Consider the following 24,097-nt stretch of genomic DNA (forward strand, 5'->3'; position numbering starts at 1 on the left):
GTGTTTTTGCCTGAGGTATTGGAACATATCCCTGAAAAGGTACCAGCTATTGGGATGGCTCAGGTAGAGTTGGAAAAATTGAGGCTGGATGCAGAACAGAAGAAAAGGGAGTATGAGCTCCAACTAAAAGAGAGGCGAAAAGAGAGAAGGAAAGAGCTGAAAAACAGGGAGAGCATGAACTTAGGTTAAAACAGCTGGAAGCTGAGGAAAAGGAGAAGGAAAGAGCTGAAAAACAGAGGGAGTATGAGGAGAAGGAGAAACAGAGGCAGCATGAGCTAGAAATGGAGAAGTTAAAGCAAGAGAGAAGAGTCCAAGGGGCAGACCGAGAGGAGAGGTTTAATGTTAGTAGGGAGTTTAGGTTAGTACCTCCGTTTGAGGAGACAGATGTTGATAGTTATTTCTTGCATTTTGAAAAGGTGGCAGTGAATCAGAAGTGGCCCAGAGATCAGTGGGTGGTGTTGTTACAAAGTGTGTTAAAAGGGAAGGCACAACGGGCATATGCGGCATTGTCCATGGACACGTCTGCGGATTATGAGGAAATAAAACAGGCCATCCTTCGGACCTATGAGTTATTCCCTGAAGCATATAAACAAAAGTTCAGAGATTTAAAGGAAGTGTGGAATCAGACATATACAGAGTCTGCCTATGAGAAGGGTATGCTCTTGGATCGTTGGTGTGCGGCAGAAAGGGTGGAGGAGGATTTCCGGCGTCTCAGAGAGTTAATTCTGATTGAGGAATTTAAAGGTTGTGTTTCAGATGATATCCGGATGTATTTGAACGAGAAGCCGAATAAGTCTATATCAAAATTTGCCAGGTTCGCAGATGGATATGCTCTAACCCACAAGACAAAGTTTTCCTCGAATAAGAGTTACCAGAAAGACCGTAGGAACGGTAGAGAAAGTCCGCCGGCTGAGGTAGAAAATATGCCGGGAGCTTGTGGTAAAAGTAAGGAGGAAGAAAGGCAAGCTGGCAGGAGGGGTCCTGGCTTGACCTGTTTTAATTGTGGAAAGGTTGGTCATATTGCATCTATGTGCTTTGCTCCAAGGAAGGAGACAGGAAAAGGGAACGCAGCAGTCCCTACAGGGTGTACTGTGTCAATCAGCAAATCGACGAGAAAGGCCCAGGTCGATAAAATACGAGAGGGACGTGAGAAATTTATTTCAGAAGGGACCGTGTCTGTGAAAGAGGGAGAAACCCCAGTTCCAGTGAGGATCTGGAGAGACACTGGGGCTGATCAGTCATTGATTCTAAGTAAGGTACTAGATTTTGGTCCTGAGACTGGAGAAGTAGTTTTGAGAGGCATAGGAAAAGGGACAGAAGCTGTACCTTTGCATGGGATCATTATAAATTGTGATCTGGTATCTGGACCAGTTGAAATAGGGGTGCGGTCAGAATTACCGAGAGACGGCGTGGACGTCCTTCTTGGTAATGATTTAGCAGGGGGTAAGGTGTGTTCAGCCGTGAAGCTGACGAGCAAGCCTGTCAGTGTTGAGGACCCACCCCTAGATTCCAAGATCTATCCCGCATGCGCGATCACTCGCAGCATGTCGAGAAAGGCAGCTGAGAAAGAGACTAGTTTAAATCAGTCCAGTGTCGATTTGGCTGAGACATTTTTACCAACTCTGTACCAAGAGGGGTTAGGGGATGGTAAAACGAAGAATAGGGAGGTGAAAGAGAGTAAAGGAGAGGAGGTAGACCTACCCTTAGCCAAGAGGGAATTTATAGAGGCACAGAGTAAAGATGAGAAACAGATAAGGCAGTTAGAAGGTCAGGGGCTGGACATGGATGATCTGTCTGGCTTGATGGAAGTTTTTGAAGAAGTTGAAAAATTGAGATGTGTTCCCAATAATGATATAAGGGCAGCCCTAGATGAAAAGGATGCTGTTACTTTGAAGGAGTCTGCGAGGTTAGCAGGTGAAATTGTTTTAACCCACAGGGTTGCGTTTACTCCAGATGGGAGTTGCCCAGAGAGTAACTGGGAGGATCAGGGGAATTTAGAATTTGAAAAGGGGACGGGTATTGAAAGCCTGGAAGAGGCAAATGTCCCGTTTGAGTGAGTTCAAGATGTGGATGCACATGGTACTGAACCTATTCATGAAACTCAGGAAAAGTCTGAGGTACCTGATTTAGTTGAAAAGGAATGCAGTCCTTTTGGGTCAGATGGACTTGGTTCAGTGAAGAAAGGGTTAACCTCGGTACCAGTGGGAAGTGAGAATTCTCAGTTGTTTGTGTTAGAAGGTGTGTTAAAAGTTAGTGAGGAGATGGGAGCTGGTGATGTGAATATTATTATTGAAGGAGAAGGGAAAAGTGTAGTTCCTAAATTGACTAAAGAAAATTTAAAGTCTGGATTGGTTTCAGAAGCGGTAAACAGGCTGAAGGAACAATGGCTTGTTAACAAGGTGCCTGTGAATCAATTACAGTTTGTTTTGGAATTTAAAGGTAAACAACTTGCAGATGTTAAACTGAAAACTAATAGAATGAAGGGTCCTGAAGATAAAACTAATGACTTGCCTAAAAATAAAGAATTGTGTGGAAGTTCAGAAGATGGGCTAAGTTTGGAAAACATTGTTGATAAAATAACTCCTATGAAAGGAGTAGCGAAAGCCTACTCCACACTGGTGAGCAAGCTAACCATGTGAGAGTTAAGTGGAAAAGAGGCAAAGGTTGACAAAATGCCACCTTAACAGCATCTGGTTTTGAGGGATTTCGACAAAGCATGTAAATAATAAAGACAACACCATGGAAGATTGACTGTTAAGTTTAAAAAGTCAAATAAAGATTAGTATTTGCATAAACTTTTATAATGTACTACAGAATAATCACACATGTATTGGTTCACATTTTGTAATATATACTTAAGGTCACAACCCTTTAGTTTTGTTTTTGCTGAAGAAAAGGAATAAAAATAGGTGGTTATTAAATTTGAGTCTGATGCTACAGGAATTTATTAAGGTACAAGATATTAAGATATTAAAGGAAGTGACAATGTAATCGCTAACTGTTTAGATGCTAAGTTGAATATATATCTGTATTACTCTGTAGTTAAAAACTCTTTTGTATTGTGTTAGATTCTGTAGTTCTGTAAGACTCTATTAGTTAATTTTCCCCTTTGGTGAGAATTCTTAGAAGGATGGGGGTGTTACGAAGGATGAACAACTCTGATGGGCAGAAGGGTTCAAAATCGCCCATGCCCTCCCTTTTGGAGAATCACAGATCACTACTATTTCGATGCTGTTATCAAGGAAGTAAGAGAGACAAAGGAAAGCTGCCAGGGCAGTTGTTATTGATAACAGCTCATGAAAGAGAATGAGAGAGAGGCACAGCTAAAATGGAATGTCTCCTACTGACAAAAGCCATTGATTTACTGCTATTGTCTTGTGGAGGAGGTTTGTTTACTTGGTACTGTTCTATTCATTGAATCCCCTCAGGGGGCAACCAGAGTGGGCTGGTTTGATGGGTTGCATCATCCCAACCTGATTGACACCTGAGACCCCGTGAGTGGGGATAAAAGTGAGGTCTGGGGTAACACCCCTCAGACACACCAGGAGAAACGCTAGTGAGCATCAGAACCCCACGAGACAGGGTGGGAGACCAGAGACCGAATGAAGGGTCGGTAAATTTTAACTCAGTGTTTTGTAGTGAGACCGGTGGGGGCTTGAGTGTGTGTCCACCCTTGCCTGGGTGACGAGTCCACCATGGAAGAACAGTCTAGCTAAAGGACGGAGGGGTCATACGTGAATGGCCACAATAACAACGCATCGACGGATCAAAATCGTAACGGAAGGTTGGCAAGATAATAGCTGTTACTGTTCACACTTTCTCTCTCTCTCTCTCTCTCTCTCCAACAATTGAAACACAGCGACAAACAACTATCGCAACCTGCATGAACCGAACTAAACTTTATATTTCCATCAGACAATTCATTATCCCCTAGACAACGATAGAGCTTGTTTCATTAGTGATTATTATTATACCCGCACTTTTAGGTATAGTATTGCTAACGTATATTCTCTGTATATTCGCATTGATATTATTTTGTATATTTTTTCTAATAAATATTGTTGAAAATAGTATCACCAGACTCCAACGGACACTTCTATCTTTGCTGGTAAGACACCCAGTTACGGGCTACATAACACTACAGGGAGATCGCACTATTTCTGGCGGATGGAGCGTAGGTGCATGGCCTAGCGGTCTCCCAGTCTACGTTGGGTCTCACTGAGTTACAAGAGGCCACACCGGATACAGTAGATCACCCTAACAGACGTCACCTGGAAGGACCGTTTTCAGCTCTGAATGGTAATTAGGGAGGTGATGTAGGGGCAGGTATGGCACTTGTTCCACTTGCAAGAATAAGTACCAGGAAGGAGATCAATTGGGAGGGATGAGTGGATTAGGGAACTACATAGGGAATGATTCCAGTAGAAAGCAGAAATTGGAGGTGGAGGAAAGATGTGCTTGGCAGTGGGATTCCATTGGAAATGGTGTAAATTATGAAGAATTATGTGCTGAACACAGCCCAGTGGGGTGGTAGATGAGGACAAGAGGCATCCTATCCCTAGTGAGGTGGCGGAAGGATGCAGTGAGGACAGACATGCACAAAATGGAAGAGATGTGGGTGAGGGCAGCGTTCATGGTGGAGGAAGGGAAGCCCCATTCTTTGAAGAGGGGGATATTTAATTAGTTCTGAATGAAAAGCCTTATCCAGAAAGCAGATGCAGCAGAGATGGAGGAACTGAGAAAAGGGGGTGGCATCTTTACAAACGACAGGGTGGGAAGAGGTATAGTTCAGGTTGCTGTGAGAATCAGTGGAGTTATAAAGGTAGCAGTAGACAGACTGTCTCCAGAGATGGATACAGAGAGATCGAGGAGGAGGAAGTGTCAGAGATGGACCAAATGGATTTACGGGTAGGGTGGAAGTTGGAGCAAAGTTGATGAAGTTGATGAACTCAGCATGGGTGCAGGAAGCAGCACCAATCCAATCATCGATGTAGCATAGGAAGAGATGCAGAACTATCTATTTAGATCAATGTCTCCAGTGTACTTCAGAATTCTAAATTTCCCTTCACTTTACAGAAGAAAATATTCTGGGCTGTCGAGCTCTCATGGACTCCAAAATTCTCAAACTAAAACATGAAATTCAAATTTCTTCATAAAACTATGAAGTTCTTTTAGAAAATGAATGAGATATTATTATCACTCCATCTTCCTTCACATTTAAACCAACCAATTAGGAAAGCTAAACTTCCACACTTTGCTTTACTGATGTGGGAGTTTTTGATTTTTTTAAAAATATAGATATCAAATAAAAAGTACTTGCTATTTTTGGAAATCAAATGATAGAATAGCAATACATCCTCATCTTAACTTACCTCAATCCTGTATCCATTATACTCCTAGTCTGACTCTCTGTTTCTGTAACTTATTAAATTGTCTTTGCTGTCAACTTCTGTCACTTCTCCAGAATGGCTAGTGTAGACTGCTGGAGTCTGTTCTGCTGCTATGATTGGACCAAAAATAAGACACTGATGAAGCTATTAAATCTACTACCTCAAAGCTCTAATGAGATATGTTCATTTCCGACCTTCATTGCTGACTCTATGGAAATGTCAAGTTCTCCCTTGACTGTATGTGTGTTCCTCCCAGGGTCCCAATTCCACATCCAAAGGTGTGTAGGTTAACTGTACTGTAGCCAAGTGGTAAAATCTGGGGGATTTGATGGGAATGTGGGAACATAAGATGGTTAATGTTTGATAGCTGATATGGACTCTGTGGTCCATATTAGTAAAATATGCAAATTAGTAAAACATAGAGTTTAAAGACTATAAGGCAAAGAACCAGAATTAGGCCATTTGGCCCATTAAGTCTGCTCCACCATTCAATCATGGCTGATTCTTTTATTCCACTCCTCAGCCCCACTCCCTGGCCTTCTCCCCATAACCTTTGATGCAGTGATGAAAAATTCCAAAAATCTGAGATAGAAAAGGACTTGGGAGTCATTGTGCAGAACACCCTAAAAGTTAACTTGTAGACTGAGTTGGTGGTGAGGAGGGTAAATGCAATGTTAGCATTCAGTTCCAGAGGTCAATAATATAAGAGCAGGGCTATGATGTTAATGTATTACAAGGCACTGGTGAGGCCTTGCCTTGAGTATTGTGAACAGTTTTGGGCTCCTTATATAAGAGATGATGTGCTGGCATTGGAAAGGCTAGCACAAGGATGATTCCAGGAATGAAAGAGTATGAGGGATGTTGATGGCTCTGGGCCTGTACTCACAAGTACCCAACTCCACTATAAATCAAGGACATGGCTGATTATCTGCCTCAACTTTATCTCTCTATACTCAAAGTTCAAAGTATGTACATTACGTAACACTACACTGAGTCTCATTTTCTTGCAGGCATTTATGAGAAAAATAAAGAAGCACAATAGAATTTAAGAAAAAATGATACATAAACAATTCTAACTGACAACCAATATGCAAAAGACGACAAATTGCAAATAAGAAAATAATACTGCGACTGAGTTTTAAAGAGTCCTTGAAAGTGAGTCTGTAGGTCATAAAACCAGTTCAGTGTTGAGGTGAGTGAAGCTATCCAGTCTGGTTCAGGACAATGATGGTTGTAGTGTGATTACTATTCCTGAACCTGGTCGTGTTGGACCAAAGGTTTCCATAACACCCGCTCGATGGTAGTAGTGAGAAGGGAGTAGGGCCTAGATGGTGGGGTCTTTGATGGACGTTAAGTTCTTGTGGCAGTGCTTGATGTAAGTGTAATCAATAGTGGGGAGGGCTTTGCATGTGATGGGTTCAGCTGTATCCACACTTTCTGTCATTTCCCACACCCCCCACCCCCATTGCTGGACATTGGTGTTTCCATACCAGGCTCTGATTCAACCTTTAGATTACATGCTGAGCCTACACAAACTTCAAGAAATTACAGATGCTGCTGTGCCTTTTTGTGATGACATTTACAAGCTGGTCCCAGGGCAAATCCTGTGACGTGTTAACGCCAAGGAATTTAATACAACTGACCCTCTCATCCTCCAATCCCCTAACGAGGACTGGCTCCAGCTCCTGCCTCCTGTGGTCAATAACCAGCTCTTTGGTTTTGTTGACGTTGAGTGAGAGGTTACTATGGCACCATTCAGCCTGACTTTCAAGCTCCCTCATATGTGCCAATTCATCACCACTTTTGACTTGGCCAGCAACAGTGGTGCTGTAAACACAAAGTACACTGCAGATGCTGTGGTCAAATCAAGATGTACAAAAAAGCTGGATGAACTCAGCAGGTCGGGCAGCATCCGTTGAAAGAAGCAGTCAATGTTTCGAGTCACGGAGAATGTGCAAACTCCTGACCGAGAGCAGTGGGATTGGACCCATGTCTCCGGCATTGTAATAGTATTATACTACCATGCCATTCCCTTTTTGGATCTGCTTGTAATTTTATGTCCATAGATTCATGGAGTTGCAAAACACAAAACAGGATCTTTGGCCCAACTCATTTAAGATGTCTCCAAACCTTTCTCATTCATGCACACGCCCAAATGTCTTTTGATATGGTAACAGTACCCAGCTCCCCTAGCAGCTTGTTCAATACATTCACCTTATACTTAGCTGTTAGATTTCATTTAAATCTCTCCCCTCTCATCTAAACCTATGCCCTCTAGTTTTTAGACTTCCCTGTCCTGGGAGAATGAGTGTGAATGTTCCAGCCTATCCAAGGATCTTTATATAATTCAATTCTCTCCAGTTCAGGAACATTCCTGTGAATCTTTTTACACTCTAACTTAATTACATCCAAAGTACAGTGTGGAAACCTGAAATGCACACAATACTCCAAGTGCCATCTAACCAACACCTTGTGCAACTGTGATGTGAAGCCCAATCTTTATCCACACAATGAAGGCAAGCATAACTAATCTGACTAGCCAAGTCCTTCACTCCAGCAGGAATATTCTGGCCCTGGTCATCCTGGACATTAGTACAATTGTTATCCTCTTTCAAAGGAAACTGACTGCAGCAATGAGAGATTGAAAATGTCTTTGAACTCCCCAACCAGTTGGTTGGCACAGGTTTTCAGAGCACTTAACACACTCACCATTGGGACCTATCGCCTAGTGTTGGCGTGTGGTCAAGTGGTTAAGGTGTTCGTCTAGTTATCTGAAGATTGCTAGTTACGTGTGTGTCCTTGAGCAAGGCACTTAACCACACATTGCTCTGCAATGACACTGGTGCCCAGCTGTATGGGTCCTAATGCCCTTCCCTTGGACAACATTGGTGACGTGGAGAGGAGAGACTTGCAGTCTTCCATTAAAAAAACCCTGTCCAGGCTTGCACCCTGTAAACTTTCTAAGGTGCAAATCCATGGTCTATCGAGGCTAACGGAGGCCTACACGCACATCGCCTTGCAAGGGTTCACCTTCTTGAAATACAGCCCGACGCCGACCTCCAAGACACAGATCACAGGGTCACCGGGTGCTACAGACTATTATCCCCCAAAGACTCACAAAGAGCATTCTATACCGCGGAGAGCATTCTGACGGGTTGTATCACTGTCTGACACGGAGAGGCCAATGCTGCAGTAGAGGGTTGTAAACTCAGCCAGCTTCATCATGGGCACTAGCCTCCCTATCTTAGGAAGACATCTTCAAAAGATGATGCCTCAAAAAGGCGGCATCCATCATGAAGGATCCCGCTCGTCACTCAGGACAAGCCCGCTTCTCAACTGCCATCAAAGAGAAGGTGCAGGAGCCTGAAGGGACACATTCGACGTTTTAAGAACAGCTTTTCTCCCTCCACCATCAGATTTCTGAACAGTTCATCAATACTACCTCACTATTTTTACTCTTTTGGACTACTTATTATGCACACGCACATATTTATATGTATATAGTCTTATTTTACTTCGTAGTCTATTTATTTATTGCACCGTTCCGCTGCCACAAAACTAATTTCATTTGTCAGCAACAATAAACCTGATTTTGACAGTGACCAACGTTCACTTCCTCTCACCACATCCAAATTTATTGGCATAATATCAGAACAACTCGCGTGTTGCAAGTTTCTGACTTCAGAGTCATGATGAATGAGTCAAATGGCTTTCCAATCGCATCTTGTGACCGAACAGTATATTTGCTACGTGCCGAGTTTCTTTGTTCACTCTTTCGCAGCGCCATCAAACTCTTCCAGCCAAACTCAGTGACTGACTCAGAGGATTCGCATTGGTCGGTGGCCCTGTCAATTATTGAGCGGGCCCCACCCGGATGACGTCATCTCAGGTTCTTAAAACCCTTTGCCCCCAGACCAGGAACTATATTCTGGAGCATACAAAGTGTCGAGTGTGTGGTTTTGAGACTGTTGGTAAGTGTAGGCACCGCTTATTTATTTCAGGTATTTTCTCTTGTAGGTTACACGTTCGCCTTTGTTCAAAAATGTTAAAAGTAACTTTTAAGATAACACGAATCGTAATTTTTCGAATACTTTATCGTAATTACCCTCGATAGTTAGACACTTTTGTGGAAGTCTTAACTCTCGAGATTATAAACTTTCTTTCCCTGTGAGAGCTGTTTGTGATTCTGAGCCGTGGAAAGAGTGCCTTATTCGATCCTGGTTTCTGTTCATTAGATTCAGAAGATTTTCGCTATGGCGGCAGAAGTGGATAGAAACGTTGAACTTGCCAACAATGAAGAGCACCAGGGCGAGGGGGAACAGCAGGTACCCTTAAGTAGTTATTGCCCCTCAACTCCGACTAAACGTGAGCGCTGCAGTGTCTTGGGCAATCTTACCCCGCCCTTGTGCAAGACGACGATGATTTCAGCACGAATTCGGGTCAATAGTCATGGGAGTGCTTTCGGTTCTGCTGGAAATTGTTGCTCTCTGACTCAGTCGGCATGTGGTGCGACTTTTGACCTACTACTTTAATTTGGCTGTAATTACCACTGCTTGATAAACGTTACAAAGTTTGTGTAGATTACAGTGTAATGGGGGGGGGGGACTTCTTGGTGGCTCTTTATTTGACTTTTTATCTTTATTCAATTATTTGACAACTTGGAATTATTTTCTTGCTTTCTAGGGATATTTTAAAAATCTTATTGCTGTCTATATTGCGATCTACCTTGTTAAAATTGCATTTTAATGTGGTTCAAGTCTGTGTTGCAATTCTTCAAAATGGCTACTTTCCTTTTTGAGAACATTGAGGCTAAAATCCAGCTGAAGGCTGTTCCACGACCTAAAGAGCATACTGATGAGGATTCGAGGGCCATTCTTTTGAAGATTATTGTACATTTGTAATTGTTGAGATAGTTTGTTTCTGGATAAAATTTGTATCCTGAATTAAATCTTGTGGCTACTCTAAAGTCTTGGGTTCAAACCCACAGACCTTGGAACTTGTCCTTTAAACATTACTCTTTGTAGTTTGCATTGCATCTGTTCAGAAGTGTAGTTGAAGTAGTTGCATGTCCTGTGATTGCTTTGCCTGGAAATAAATCCCACTGTGTCTCTGCTAATGTCAGATATAACCATATAACAACTACAGCACGGAAAAAGACCATCTCGGCCCTTTCAGTCCGTGCCGAATGCTTACTCTCACCTAGTCCCACTGGCCTGCACTCAGCCCTAACCCTTCATTCCTTTCCTGTCCATATACCAATCCAATTTTACTTTAAATGACAATACCAAACCTGCCTCTACCACTTCTACTGGAAGCTCATTCCACACAGCTAGTACTCTCTGAGTAAAGAAATTCCCCTCGTGTTACCCTTAAACTTTTGCCCCCTAATTCTCAAATCATGTCCTTTTGTTTGAATCTCCCCTACTCTCAATGGAAAAAGCCTATCCACGTCAACTCGATCTATCCCCCTCATTATTTTAAATACCTCTATCAAGCCCCCCCTGCAACCTTCTAAGCTCCAAAGAATAAAGACCTAACTTGTTCAACCTTTCCCTGTAACTTAGGTGCTGAAAGCCAGGTAACATGCTAGTAAATCTTCTCTGTACTCTCTCTATTTTGTTGATGTCTGTCCTATAATTCGGTGACCAGAACTGTACACGATACTCCAAATTCGGCCTTACCGATGCCTTGTACAATTTTAACATCACATCCCAACTCCTATACTCAATGCTCTGATCTATAAAGGCCAGCATACCAAAAGCTTTCTTCACCACCCTATCCACATGAGATTCCACCTTCAGGGAACTATGCACTATTATTCCTAGATCACTCTGTTCTACTGCATTCTTCAGTGCCCTACCATTTACCATGTATGTCGTATTTGGATTATTCCTTCCAAAATGTAGCACATCACACTCATCAGCATTAAACTCAATCTGCCATCGCACAGCCCACTCTTCTAACTGGCCTAAATCTCTCTGCAAGCTTTGAAAACCTACTTCATTATCCACAACGCCACCTACCTTAGTATCGTGCTGAGTCTTGATGATTTTTAAGGTCTTGGAGAATAGTGTGTGGGTTTTGGTTGAGGATCAGCAACACCAAGATTTACTGGAAATGAATCCAACAGTAACTAGGAACATTAGCTTGAGGGTAACTTTTATTACATAGAGCTGCTGAGTGAAATTAATTTGATGTTTCAGTGGAAGTGCAGTAACACTCCAATAATCCACTTTTGGGAATCGTGATGGTTTGGAATCAGGCTTGCCAAGAAATGTTTGTTGTACTCCTTTTTGAATTCACCTTCTGATATTTATCATAACTGTAACATCTAAATTGAATTTAATTTTTGTAATAACACCCAAGAGTCCAGCAAATCTACAAGTCCAGCATCATAAATTGTAATTATGTTAGTTGATAAGCTTTAATGTAATCTAGTCCATAGAAATACAAATTTGATTTAAAAATCTACATTCTTTATGAAAGGCAAGAAGTGATATGTAAGAGATAGGGATAGGAACAGGTTCAGAGTGAGGAATTGATGGAAGTTGTGGGCTAGAGAAGTTGATAGGACTTGCCTGCATCCCTGTGCTTTGGAAGATGTTGCTGTTGAGATGAATTCTGGTGTGTATACGTAACTCCATCTTTTGTTAAAAGAGTAGAAGCTATCTTCAGACCAGTTAACCCAATGCAAGCGGAGATGTTCCTAACTTCCAAAGAAAGGGTACATAGCGGGTTTTGATGTTAGCATGCATTGTATAACAAATAATAGCTTTGAGGTTGTAACCAGCAGAGTAGAAGGAATCCAGACAATGTACAATGTTAAGATTTTCCAAAAATTTTGGGTGCAAATGGTCATTTGCATATGTTCTTGTTTTGTGAGGTTGGGAATGTAACAGTTGCCCTAATAATGGATTCTAATATGGAATGAGAATGACTTTCAAAATGGTAGGAGTTAATACAGTCACTTGCTGTAGGAATTGGTGCCAGGAACTCAACTGTTCTTAAGAGGATGTACAAGTTTGCTGGTACCAAGCTAGATGACTATGGGTGTCATGTGGAATCTTTGAGGATATGGGCAAAGACTTGGCAGTTGAATTTGATCTGGTTCTTTGATCCAAGGATATAACTGAGCAGAGAGGTTACCACAAATGTTGATTCTTTGTGTGGAAATTCTCCCAAAGTAACAGCTTGCACCCATATTGTGAAGTTTAGATTGAGGTGATGTTACTTCAGTATATACAGTGATTCCTTTGTGCTGTCCAGAACTAACGGTCAATGAGCTTGGCCATTCAATCATCTATAGGTTATCGAGTGCTTTGAGTTTTGTTTTCTATGCATGTTCAAATGTTTTACTTTCTGTCTGGACATGAAGGACTTTTAAGAGACCCTAGGATGAAAGGAGAACGGAGGGATATATGGAAGAGAAGGATTGATCTTGGAGTAGGTTAAAGTCAGCTCAACAAAGGCCCAGTTCTGTTTTATGTCAATCTGGATGGTGCTGATCTACCATAATGAATGATTGCACGAGGTCACAGAGCTGAATGGCCTACAATACTGTGCAAAAGTCTTAGCACTCTACCTAAAGCAAAATGTGTATAAAAATGTTATTTCTCTTCTGCATTAGTATGTCAGTATAAAAGAACAAATCCTAGATTTCCAAACATTCATTTTCCAAAGTAAAAAATGCTAGAGACTCTTTGTATTTCATTACAGAAAGTAACATACTAAGTAATGGACCATTCTTCAAATTAAAAACTTGAATACTTTGTAGGTATCTAGCCCAGTGCATGACTAAACAAATAACAGGATGCTAATGATCAATATGTGAATGAAACTGAAACAGGAAGGTGTGTAGAAGGAATCAAGCTGGGTGAAGGGCAGCCAAGCTAAAAGGTGAGGGTGTGATGTGACAGTTTAACCTGCAAATTATCAGTTATTACACCGTGGCAATAGGGAGCATAGCAATACAAGGTGGCCACCTGCATCAGCAAGGTCTCTTCAAAGCAGAAATTTTGTGGCAGAAGAGTTTCAAGATGTTAAGTCCAAGCTCAGCTGAAGAAGCACAAAGAAACGGGCAAGGGTAAGGACCAGAAACGCGGTGGTCGGCTACAGAAATTGAGTGTAACAGATGAGAGATACATCAAACCGACTCCCTTCAAATTTGGAAGAAGTCCAGCATTGCTATCGGTTCTGAACTCGTCGAAACCACAGAACCCAATTACACCCCACTACAATCTGGAGAAGTCCTGTAAGAAGTGGTCTTCATGGAAGAGTTGCCAGCAAAATGTCATTCCTGCGAAGTGGAAATAATGCCAAGAGACTCGCCTACGCACAAAACCACAATGATTGGGGTGCTGAACAATGGCAGCAAGTGCCCTGGACTGACAAGTCATGTGAAATCTTTGGCTCAAACAGGAGGCAGTTTGTGCACAAGGAGCTGGAGATTGCTACATGGTTAAGTTCCTGCAGCCAACAGTAAAGCACAGCAGAGGCTCCCTGCAAGTGCGGAGCTGCATTTCTGCAAATGGAGTTGGTAATCTGGACAGAATTAATGGAATTTTGAACACTGAGAAGTACAAGCAGATTCTCAACAATCATGCAATCCCCTCAGGGAGGTTTCTGATCAGAATGAACTTCATTTTGCAGCAAGACAATGACCCCAAACTCATGACCAAGGTCGTAGCGAGCTATCTTCAGCAAAAAGAAGAACAAAGAGTTCTGCAGCAGATGATAAGACCATGACAGGGCTCTGATCTCAACATCATCGAGGCTGTCTGAGATTTTCTGGAGAGAAGGGAGCAAACCAATGTCTGCAGAAGAACAGTGGCAAGTTCTCTAGATGCTTGGAACAACCTCCCAAACCTCCCAGCCAGTTTTTCTTATAAAACTGGATGGCAGTGTATTTAAGAGAATTAATGCAGTTTTAAAGGCAGTGGGTACTCACACCAAATATTGATTTAGTGTCTTACTGTTTACTGCTTTTTATAGTAGTTTTTTATTTTTGCAGATTTAGAAACGTCAAATTATTTTTGAAAGCATTTTTGTTACAGATGTTTTTTTTAACGTGAGCCCAAGACTTTAGTACAGTACTGTACTGTTATTTAACTTGCTGGTAACATGAGCTGTGAGGTGGCAGACCTCTGTAGAATTTGTTTTGGGTTTGTGTCAATGGAATGAGTGTCATGATTTTGTGTTTTCAGAATGTGGTGAACAGGGTCACAAACCTGCCGCTTCTGAGCTCTGCCTATGATATGGTGTCGGCTGCATACAATAACACCAAGGAGAACCATCCATATGTCAAGACAGTCTGTGACGTTGCTGAACAGGGAGTGAAGGCCATCTCTGCTGTGGCTGCCAGTGGTGCCAAGCCCATTATGAACAAGCTGGAACCACAAAGTAAGGTTAACGTCTAGCAGAAACATGAAAGTCATTGTATTTTGATATGATTTATTGTTATAAAATGGTGGAGCAGTCTTGTTGGCCAACTTCTGCTTCTGTCTTGTGGTCTTGTTACCGCAGTTACAGTCAGCTTTTTATGTGCTGTAACGGTATTATCGGACTCTTGGTGACAGGACATCAAGACCTTATTGTGATGGAGCTCTTTTTTTTAACCTCCGTTTGGCCCCACAGAGTGAGGAAGTTACAAGGGCTTGAAGTAACCTCAGTTTCACTATCTGGTCTTAGTGAAGTACTTGTTAACTGGGCATCCATGCAAAGTGCAGACTATAAGGGTTAACCTGATGAGTGTTTGACTCTGGGCCTGTACTCACTGGAGTTTAGAAGAATGATGGGAGGGTGATGGCTCATTGAAAGGCCTATGTGGAGAAGATGATTCCAATAGTGGGGGAATCTAGGACCAGAGGGCACAGTCTTCGATTACAAGGATATTCCTTCAGAACAGCTGTGGAGAAGTTTCTTTTATCAGTGGGTGGGGAATCTGTTCAATTCATTGCCACAGACAGCTGTGGAGGCCTAGTCATATTGGAATACTGGAAAGTAGAAGTTGATAGGTTATTGATTAGTAAGGAGGTCAAAGGTAACAGGAGGAGGCAGCAGAATGGTCTTGAGAGGGGTGATAAATCAGCCATGATAGAATGATAGAGCAGACTCAATAGGCCAAGTGGCCTAACTCTGCTCCTATGCTTTCTGGTCTTGTAACAGTTTTATTCATTGCTATATAAATATTGTGTTGCTCATTGTGCCCTAGACTCAGGAAATTTTGGTAACTCAGATGCGTTCCTTAGACCACTGCTGGATGTGGACCTTAAAGATCAGCAGTTGCACTGCTCATTTGCCAATTTGAAAACTCAACTACTTGTCTTGTCATGGCAGCTGTACCTGAAAAACAAGGTTGTTGCTGTGATTAGGTTGACTGCATTTGTTAGTAACTAATTGGACTGGTTCTCTTTTTTCAGTTGCAGCAGCTAATGAATATGCCTGTATGGGCTTGGATAAGCTAGAAGAAAAGCTTCCAATCCTTCAGCAGTCCACACCCCAGGTGAGGAAAGACTATTCAGTGGGGTTTCAGAAGGATGCACGCAATAGCTTAGCTTGCAAGAGCAAGCTAACAAAGTCTTAACATGCAAGAATTGAACAAGGGAAGAGTTCAATTCCTTGTTGGTGATAAAGTATGTTAAAGGCATTGTCTTTCACATAATTCCTCTAGGAATTAACTGTTGCCTTAATGGTAATTATTGCCATTCAAGTATTATTCAGACCAACTAATTGGTGGAATTTTACAGATAAATTAATATTTTAATAATGGCATAAATAATTCCCTCATCAGTTGTAACTGAGCACAAGTTTAAAATGTTCCATGTATTGGTTAACTTCTCTGTGAAAAGCAGGAATTTTGGTTCCATGCAGAGCACCACTGACTCTTTGAAAGAAATGCAGGAGTCTTTGTTGGATACTGAATTGTTCTCTCTTTGCAGGTTGTTGCGGGTACCAAGGAGCTAGTTTCCTCCACTATTACAGGAGCTAAGGATGCTGTCTCCAACACAGTGACTGGTGTCGTTGACATGGCCAAGGGAGCTGTGCATAGCAGCATTGAGAAGACCAAGAATGTGGTAGCTGGAGGAGTAAACACTGTCATGACATCCAAAGTTGGCCAGATGGTGGCCACTGGTGTGGACAGTGCACTCAATAAATCGGAAGAGATGGTTGATCATTATCTTCCTTTAACTGAAGAAGAACTAGGTAAGAAGCTTTGCTGTATTGTCTAGGTTGCCTTCTGTACATTGGGAGGTAAAGTTTGATCCTGCATGGACTAATCACTCAATTTTCAGCCTTTGGCTTGCATTACCCTCTAAATTCAAGTTCTCAGTTGTCATTCTCTGACTGAATTTTGTTGCTTTTTGGTGTGCAGTGCACTGCACCAGTCCTGGTTGTGATAACCTGAAATAATTCTGATTAAATCAGATGGAAAAGAAAAAAAAATAACCATCAGGTACTATATGTATACTAGTTTATATGTATATGTACCTTCCTATTGCAATATCCATCCTTTTTTAATCTGCAAGATTACTATTATGCCTGCTATATTCACAACCAAATGGTAAGGGCCCTAATACTGATCTCTGTAGTACACCACAGGTAACCTGGTAAGAAAGGTAAAGCTTGTAATCAAAAACAACTTTACATTTCCAATTTTTGCGAACCTCTCTTAAATCCTGTGGACACCAACCTGTTGAACCAGTTTCCTATGTAGAACTTTGTGAAAACAAACCTTGAAGTCTAATCACAAACGAGCAAATCTGCAGATGCTGGAAATCCAAGCAATGCACACAAAATACTGGAGGAAATCAGCAGGCCAGGCACCATCTATGGAAAAGAGTACAGCTGACATTTCAGACCCAGACCTTTCAGCAAGGCTGGAGGGAAAAAAAGACGGTCAAAGGGTCTCGGCCTGAAATGTGACCTTTTCCACAGATGGTGCCTGGCCTGCTGAGTTCCTCCAACATTTTGAGTGTGTGTGTTCTTTGAAGTATAAGTTGGCTGTATTGACTACACAAGTGTTCTGGAAAAATCTGTTTCACTTGAGTTTTCAATATTGACTCTTATCACAAATGCCCTTCCTTCCTATACTGCATTGCTTATTTTTGCCTGGGACTTTACATGTAATGTAGATAGAAATTAGACTCTTGCAATTGAAAGAAAACATTTCAAAGAGTTCCCACCTTCCATCTTCAGCTGGAAATTAACTCAAAAGTAAACTGCAGTTTCAACTATGAATGTGAAATGTAAATCTTTCGTGTTTCAGCAAAGTTGGCCACATCTACAGAAGGTTTTGAAGTGGCCCCAGTACAAGAGCAAAGTTACTATGTGCGCTTGGGATCTTTGTCTTCGAAAGTTCGGCACAGAGCATACCAGCACTCGACTGCTAAGATGCAGAAGGTCAGGCAAAGCAGCCAAGAAATCATCTCTCAGCTTCACAACACCATGGATCTAGTAAGAAAAATAATCTATTCCATTTCCTCATGGTGTCAAGCAACCATTATTCTGGCCTTGAGCATGTTGCTTCCAACCCTCAACCCCATCACCTTCCTCACCACTTTTAATTGCTTCAGTTGGCAACTTTTTGCTTTAAGTTAGCCTCATTTTAATTCTTTTACCTCTACCACGCATGTGGCTATTCTGATAATGCATCCTAAAGTGCGGCAGAGTTACTCTAGTAACACCAGAAATTCCTACATTTTGCACAGACCAAGTAACATACTCTTTTAAGTATAAGAGACTCTGCAGATGCTGGCAATCTTGAGCAACAGACAAATTGCTGGATGAATTCAGCAAGTTGGACAGCTTCTGTGGAGGGAGTTGACAAATAGTTGACAATTGGGCAGAGATTCTTCTGATCCAGTCCTGACGAGGGGTCTCAGACTGAAACATCTGTATATTCCTCCTCCATAGATGTTGCCTGATTTGCAGAGTCCCTGCAGCATTTTGTGTGTGTTGCTCAAGTAATGTACTCTGAATGCTTTGTCATTTGGTTATGAAAATGACAGGATCAGTTCATTAAAACCTGCTTTCATTGTAAATTGTGGGATTATTGGTGTATTAGTCAGTCTAGGCTAGGTCCTGATGCTATAACTCTTTTCAGAGGTGGAGCCAGTGCAGCCAAGCCATTGAGAAGGTTGGATCAGCCATGATCCAGCTTAAACTTTTGTCCCAAAGTAGAGTCTTTGTTTACTTATGGAATCTCCTCAAACTGCTCATGAAATTTGCATTACTACATTACATGTATGACGGTCATGGGACTCATCAGCAGCAACGAAGAGATGACCCAAAGTGGACTACCACTTTGGTCAACTCATTGGCATTTGGTTGGTATATCCAAGAAACTTTTGATGAAAGTTTGTGGAACCATTTTCTAGCAGAGTAATCTAGTGCAGTCAAGGAGCACCATTGTGAAGCTGGTTTAAATACTCTTTTTGCATCCCGTGTAATGGAGTGTTGGGATCACTAATATTTTAACATGCTCATTTCTAGGTGAAGGGGGGCTCAAGTTTCATGATGAGGATTTCAAACTTTGTTTTAAGACTAGTAATTGATTTTTTTTTTTACTTCTATGAATAAGTCTCATGGCAAATTTAATATTCCAGCTCTGTCCCTTCAAGTAGCAAAACATAGTCTACAAGCACCTGTAGGTCTTGCGTCTGAAGAACTACCTAATAAAATTATGTCACAGCTCCTTGTTTTTTTTTTGTGGGGGGCGGATGGATGATTCTTTCAGTATTTTATAACAAAGTTTATTTGAATTAGATTGAATTAGCAAGAAAAGGGATGGATTCAGCAAATCAGAAGCTCCATGATGTTCAGGCGAAACTGCATCAGGCCTGGGACGATTGGGTAAAAAATCAGCCAGAAGCTCAAGTGGCAGAACAAAATGCTCAGAAGCCAGAGGTAAGAAAATGTGAACAGCCCTGATTTCAATCAAAAGTCAAAAGGGGAGGAATCTGTACCTGTTCTGTGGTTAAGCCATCAAAATAATCAAATGGGAAACTACCCTCGTAACTGAAAACCATTTGAGTTATTGCAGTGTTCAGATAAAAACCCCATCATTTCACAGATTTGTAACTTACACTTTTCTGTTCTCATGGAATATTCTAAATAACTGCAATAAACTCAGTGATTATTCCCTTACACCACATGTTCTGGTGGTGTATTTGTATTGTGCCATCAGACTTGACTTCATTGAATTGGTTAATGGACAGTTGGAGCTATTTGCTGTTGTAAAGTTGTGGTTTCTTGCAGAAGTTTTGTTAATTTGTATTTATTGATTATACCCATGAATATTTAGTATAGATTTCAGGTACAGCAGACAACTGCTGTGTCTCAATGTATTGTTGTCTGGTGTCGAAATTTCCAACATGGCCTAGTGATTGACTCACACTTTTTTTAAAACAAGTTGGTTAGGCACCAGAGCAGAGCTTCGGTAGAGTTTAGTTTGAGGATTTACTCTGGAAATTTTAAAACTCCTTGGTGTCTTTCTTTGCAGCAACTGGAATCTCGTATGTTAACTATGACACGTGGTCTCACACAGCAGTTACAGACTACCTGCCTGACCTTGGTTTCAAATGTTCACGGTCTCCCTCAACACGTTCAAGAGAAAGTGCAACAGATCCGCAAAACAGCTGAAACCATCCACACCTCGTTTTCCTCTGCTAATTCCTTGGGGGATCTCTCTGGGCAGCTGTTGGCCCAAAGTCGGGAACAAATGGCAAAAATTCGGGAATCCATGGATGGGGTGATGGAATATGTGCTTCATAACACTCCCCTCAACTGGATGGTTGGTCCCTTTGCCCCGCAGCTGACTGAGAAACCTCAGTCATCATCTGAGGAGATGATTGCAATGGATGAAGTTAAGGAGTAACTTCACCTCTGAGTTCTACTTGTTTGATAGATAACTTGACCTATGTTTAAACTTGTGTTAATTTTGGTATTCAAACTTTGACCTTGCTATTGGACTAAATTTGTTTTTCTTGTTTTGCACAATATTCCTCCAAACTACTTGGCCTCATCCAATTAATATTGTCGATAACATGAATTTTAACTTCTAATTCTCCCAGTGCAAGGTGAAATCTGTCCACACTTATTTTGGTTATACTGATATAAAACAATATTACAGATGTGTGAACTTTTCAATAAATGAGAAGTGCCAGCAGATCCCATGGAAAATTGACACTCTAAAGCTTGAAGGATAGGATTGAGTTGGAAGTTCAGTGGAACATAACTTCAGGCAAATGTATCATCTTTCAACATAATCTGGCTGGGGTATTCCTAGCACTTAATTCATTGCAACAATGCTGCAAAATGGATCTGATGAATTTCCCAATACAATTTGAGAAATTCCTCTTGCAATATGTATCATTTGTGCAATACATTTTTGTGTCAGCCAGATAAGGGAGAATGTGCGCTGACCTTGATCAGCTGCAGTTTTTCTACCTACCAGCCTAAAAGAAATGTTGAAATGTTTGAGAGGCAGCAGCATGAACAACTTAAAATGTTTGAGCACTATGCATGGGTGGAGGTGTTTGTTCTAAAATTTAACCTAGTCCTATTTGCAATGTATTTCTTGATTTTGAAATAGTATTGTTAAAGTTGAGTTCCTCTTTGAAGGTGTGCAAAATAGAACAAAGGTTTAATTTGGAATAAATAAAATAAACAGGATGCCTGAATACTGAAGAATTTCACCAGCATTACTTACACACTTTACCTTGCAGTCACTTTTCAGTTCTCCTGCAGTATAGCAGAATTTGGTTTGTTTTTAATTTCATATTGGGTGAGTGTGTCCAATGTTCAGGTCTGCAAATGAAGTGAATACTATTGGTTAACTTTCAATAAAGGTTATAATTGGAACTTAGTTTGTCTTCAAATGAAAATTTACTTTCATTGTAGTGAAATTACTAAAATGCTAGTATTGGTCTTTGCAATGAGGTATGTTTACTCAAATGTACTACGTTAAGCAGTATAAATAAGGTACCAATCAACTCTTTAGTGAATGTATTTAATAATCAAAATTGTTTTGCTGGAATGTAGCTTTATCTTGAAAATGCATTGACTGTTCTATTACCTAGCCCCAAGTTCAATGATCTAGATAAAACTTGCAGCGGTAGCAAAATTTATATTTACTCAGCCTGTTTATTGCAGTCAGTGTATGGAATTTCTGTGCTCCGTGGCATTAAATCCTTCTTCACAAACACTTTTTTTTGACATTGATCCAATTTGCAAAGCCTGTGCTAGCATTGGTGCATGGTGGCAAAGCTGGTCCTCAGTGGGCCAAGCTGGTGCCCATGCAATTAGGATACTGTATTTGAACATGAGCTTGAAATCTGCTCAGCCAGTGTGAAATATATGCAAGTGATCCCATACTTAATAGAAAAATTCTCCCTCCCAAATCCAAGAACAGAAGCCATGAGGTCTATGTTACTGCAATCACCTGCATGAACTAGTTACCATGTTAGTCTCCTAGTCAATCTTTGAGGAAGATCAATGCATTGGTGATATTTAACAAGGGCCACCATTTGTAGAAGTTGTTTACTAAAAGATAAAATTTTAAAATGTTTCATTGCTCGATTTTGCTCATATCCAAAGTTTCTATGAAAGTGTACCTACCTTGTGTAATGCACTATGCAAAATAAAAACAATTGGGTCTTTTTGACATGAATTCCCTTTATAAATTTGCACATGCTCTCTCCAATCAGCTCTGATCGGTGATACTGGAAAGACTGTACAATTAAAACTAAATGCCAAGGCAATGGATGTTTGAAATGGGCTCATAATCCTCAGGATCTATTTCAAAGTCCCACAGTGAAGATGATAGATTTGTTAGTATTCTAGAGTTATGGATTCTGTAAGAATTGGAATCAGGTTTATTGCCACAGGCATGTTGTGAAATTTGTTAATTTAACAGCAGCAATAAGTAATATAGAAAGAAAAAATAACAATCAATTACTGTATATGTATATTGAATAAATTAAAAGTAGTGCAAAAACAAATGTTTAAAAAGTGAGGTACTGGTCATGGGTTCGATGTCCATTTAGGAATCGTATGACAGAGGAGAAGAAGCTGTCCCTGAGTCACTGAGTGTGTGCTATCAGGCTTTCGTACCTCCTCCCTGTTGGTAACAAGAAAAACAGTGCTTGCCCTGGGTGTTGGGGCACCTTGATAATGGGCATCACCTTTCTGAGGCAGAGCTCCTTGAAGATGTTTTGGATACTACAGAGGCTAGTACCCAAGATGGAGCTGACTGATTTTACAACTTTTATGTAGCTTTTTTCAAGCCTATGCAGTAGCCATCCCCACCCTTCTCCACTCCCCCCCCCCCCCCCCCCAACCATGCTAGTCAGTGATGTCTCTCACAATGCTCTCCATGGTACATCTGTAGAGGTTTTCCAGTGTTTTAGTTAACAGGACAAATCTCTTCAAACTCCTAATGAAATACAGCTGCTTCCTTGCCTCCTCCTTAACTGCATTGAAATGTTGGGACCAGGTTAGACTCAGAGATTTTCACACCCAGTAACTTAATTGCTCACTCTCCCCACTTCTGATCCCTCTGCTTATTATTCCTGTTCCTTCATCTTGCTCTACAATCAAGACAAGCAGCTCTTGATTGTAGACTTCAATCAGCTCTTTCATTTTACTGACACTGAGTGAAAGGTTGTTGCTGCAATGCCACTCAACCAGCTCTGTACGCCCTCTCATCTCCATCTGAGATTTTACCAACAACAGTTGTATCATCAGCAAATTTATAGATGGCATTTGAGCTATACCTAGCCACAGTTGTGGGTAGAGCAGTGGGCTAAGCACACACCCCTGAGGTGCACCAGCGTTGAGCGTCAGCGAGGCAGGGATGTTATCACCGATCCACACAGATTGTGGTCATCCAGTTAAGAAGTTGAAGATTCAGTTGCAGCGGGATGTACGGAAGCCAGGTTTTGTAGCTTATCCATCAAGATTGTGGAATTGATGGTGTTAAATGCTGAGCTTTTGTCAACAAACAGCATCATGGCATAAGTGTTTGTATTGTTTAGGTGATCTAAGGCCCTGTGAAGAGGCTTTGAGTAGCACCTACCTTAGACCTATTGTGGTGATAGACAAATTACAGTGGGTCCAAGCCCTTGCTGAGGCAGGAGTTCAGTCTAGTAATGACAAACCTCTCAAACCATTTCTTCACTGTAGACATGAGTGTTACTGGGCAATAGTCATTAAGGCAGCTCACACTGTACTTTTTAGGCACTTTTATAACTGTTTCCTTTTTGAAGCAGGTGGGAACTTAAGTGAGAGGTTGAAAATATCCTTGAATACTCGTGCCAGTTGGTTGGCACAAGTTTTCAGAGCTTTACCAGGTACTCCATCAGGGCCTGCCACCCAGTGAGCATTCGCGCTCCTTCAAGTCAACCTAACTGGCATCCAAGACAGAGGTCACTGGGTGCAGCAGGGATCTTTGTTTGCTCCCTTTCAAAGCGGGCATAAAAGGCATTGAGCTTGTCTGATAGTGAAGCATCACTGCTATTCATGATGTTGGGTTTCACTTTATCGGAAGTAATGACCTGCAAGCCCTACCAGAGTTGACACACATCCAATGTCTCTTCCAACCTCACTCGGCATTGTCCCTTCACACTTGAAATAGACCTCCACAAGTTAAGCCTGGTTTTCTGGCACTGACCTGGGTCACCAGACTTAAGTGCCAAAGATCGAGCCCT

The 24,097-nt window shown here is 41.4% G+C and overlaps 1 protein-coding gene across 1 annotated transcript; it reads left to right on the forward strand.

Moving 5' to 3' along the window:
- Nucleotides 1–9,212: 9,212 nt before the first annotated feature.
- On the forward strand, nucleotides 9,213–22,053 carry LOC132406227 (perilipin-3-like). The gene is made up of 8 exons (XM_059991578.1): nucleotides 9,213–9,361; nucleotides 9,626–9,715; nucleotides 14,594–14,789; nucleotides 15,809–15,891; nucleotides 16,328–16,592; nucleotides 17,656–17,843; nucleotides 19,155–19,295; nucleotides 19,891–22,053. The coding sequence occupies exons 2-8, from the start codon at nucleotides 9,644–9,646 to the stop codon at nucleotides 20,263–20,265; spliced, it is 1,320 nt and encodes a 439-aa protein (XP_059847561.1). The 5' UTR covers nucleotides 9,213–9,361; nucleotides 9,626–9,643; the 3' UTR covers nucleotides 20,266–22,053.
- Nucleotides 22,054–24,097: the final 2,044 nt, after the last annotated feature.

The sequence above is a fragment of the Hypanus sabinus genome, chromosome 16 (genome assembly GCF_030144855.1).
Source record: "Hypanus sabinus isolate sHypSab1 chromosome 16, sHypSab1.hap1, whole genome shotgun sequence".
In the NCBI taxonomy this organism is placed as follows: domain Eukaryota; kingdom Metazoa; phylum Chordata; class Chondrichthyes; order Myliobatiformes; family Dasyatidae; genus Hypanus; species Hypanus sabinus.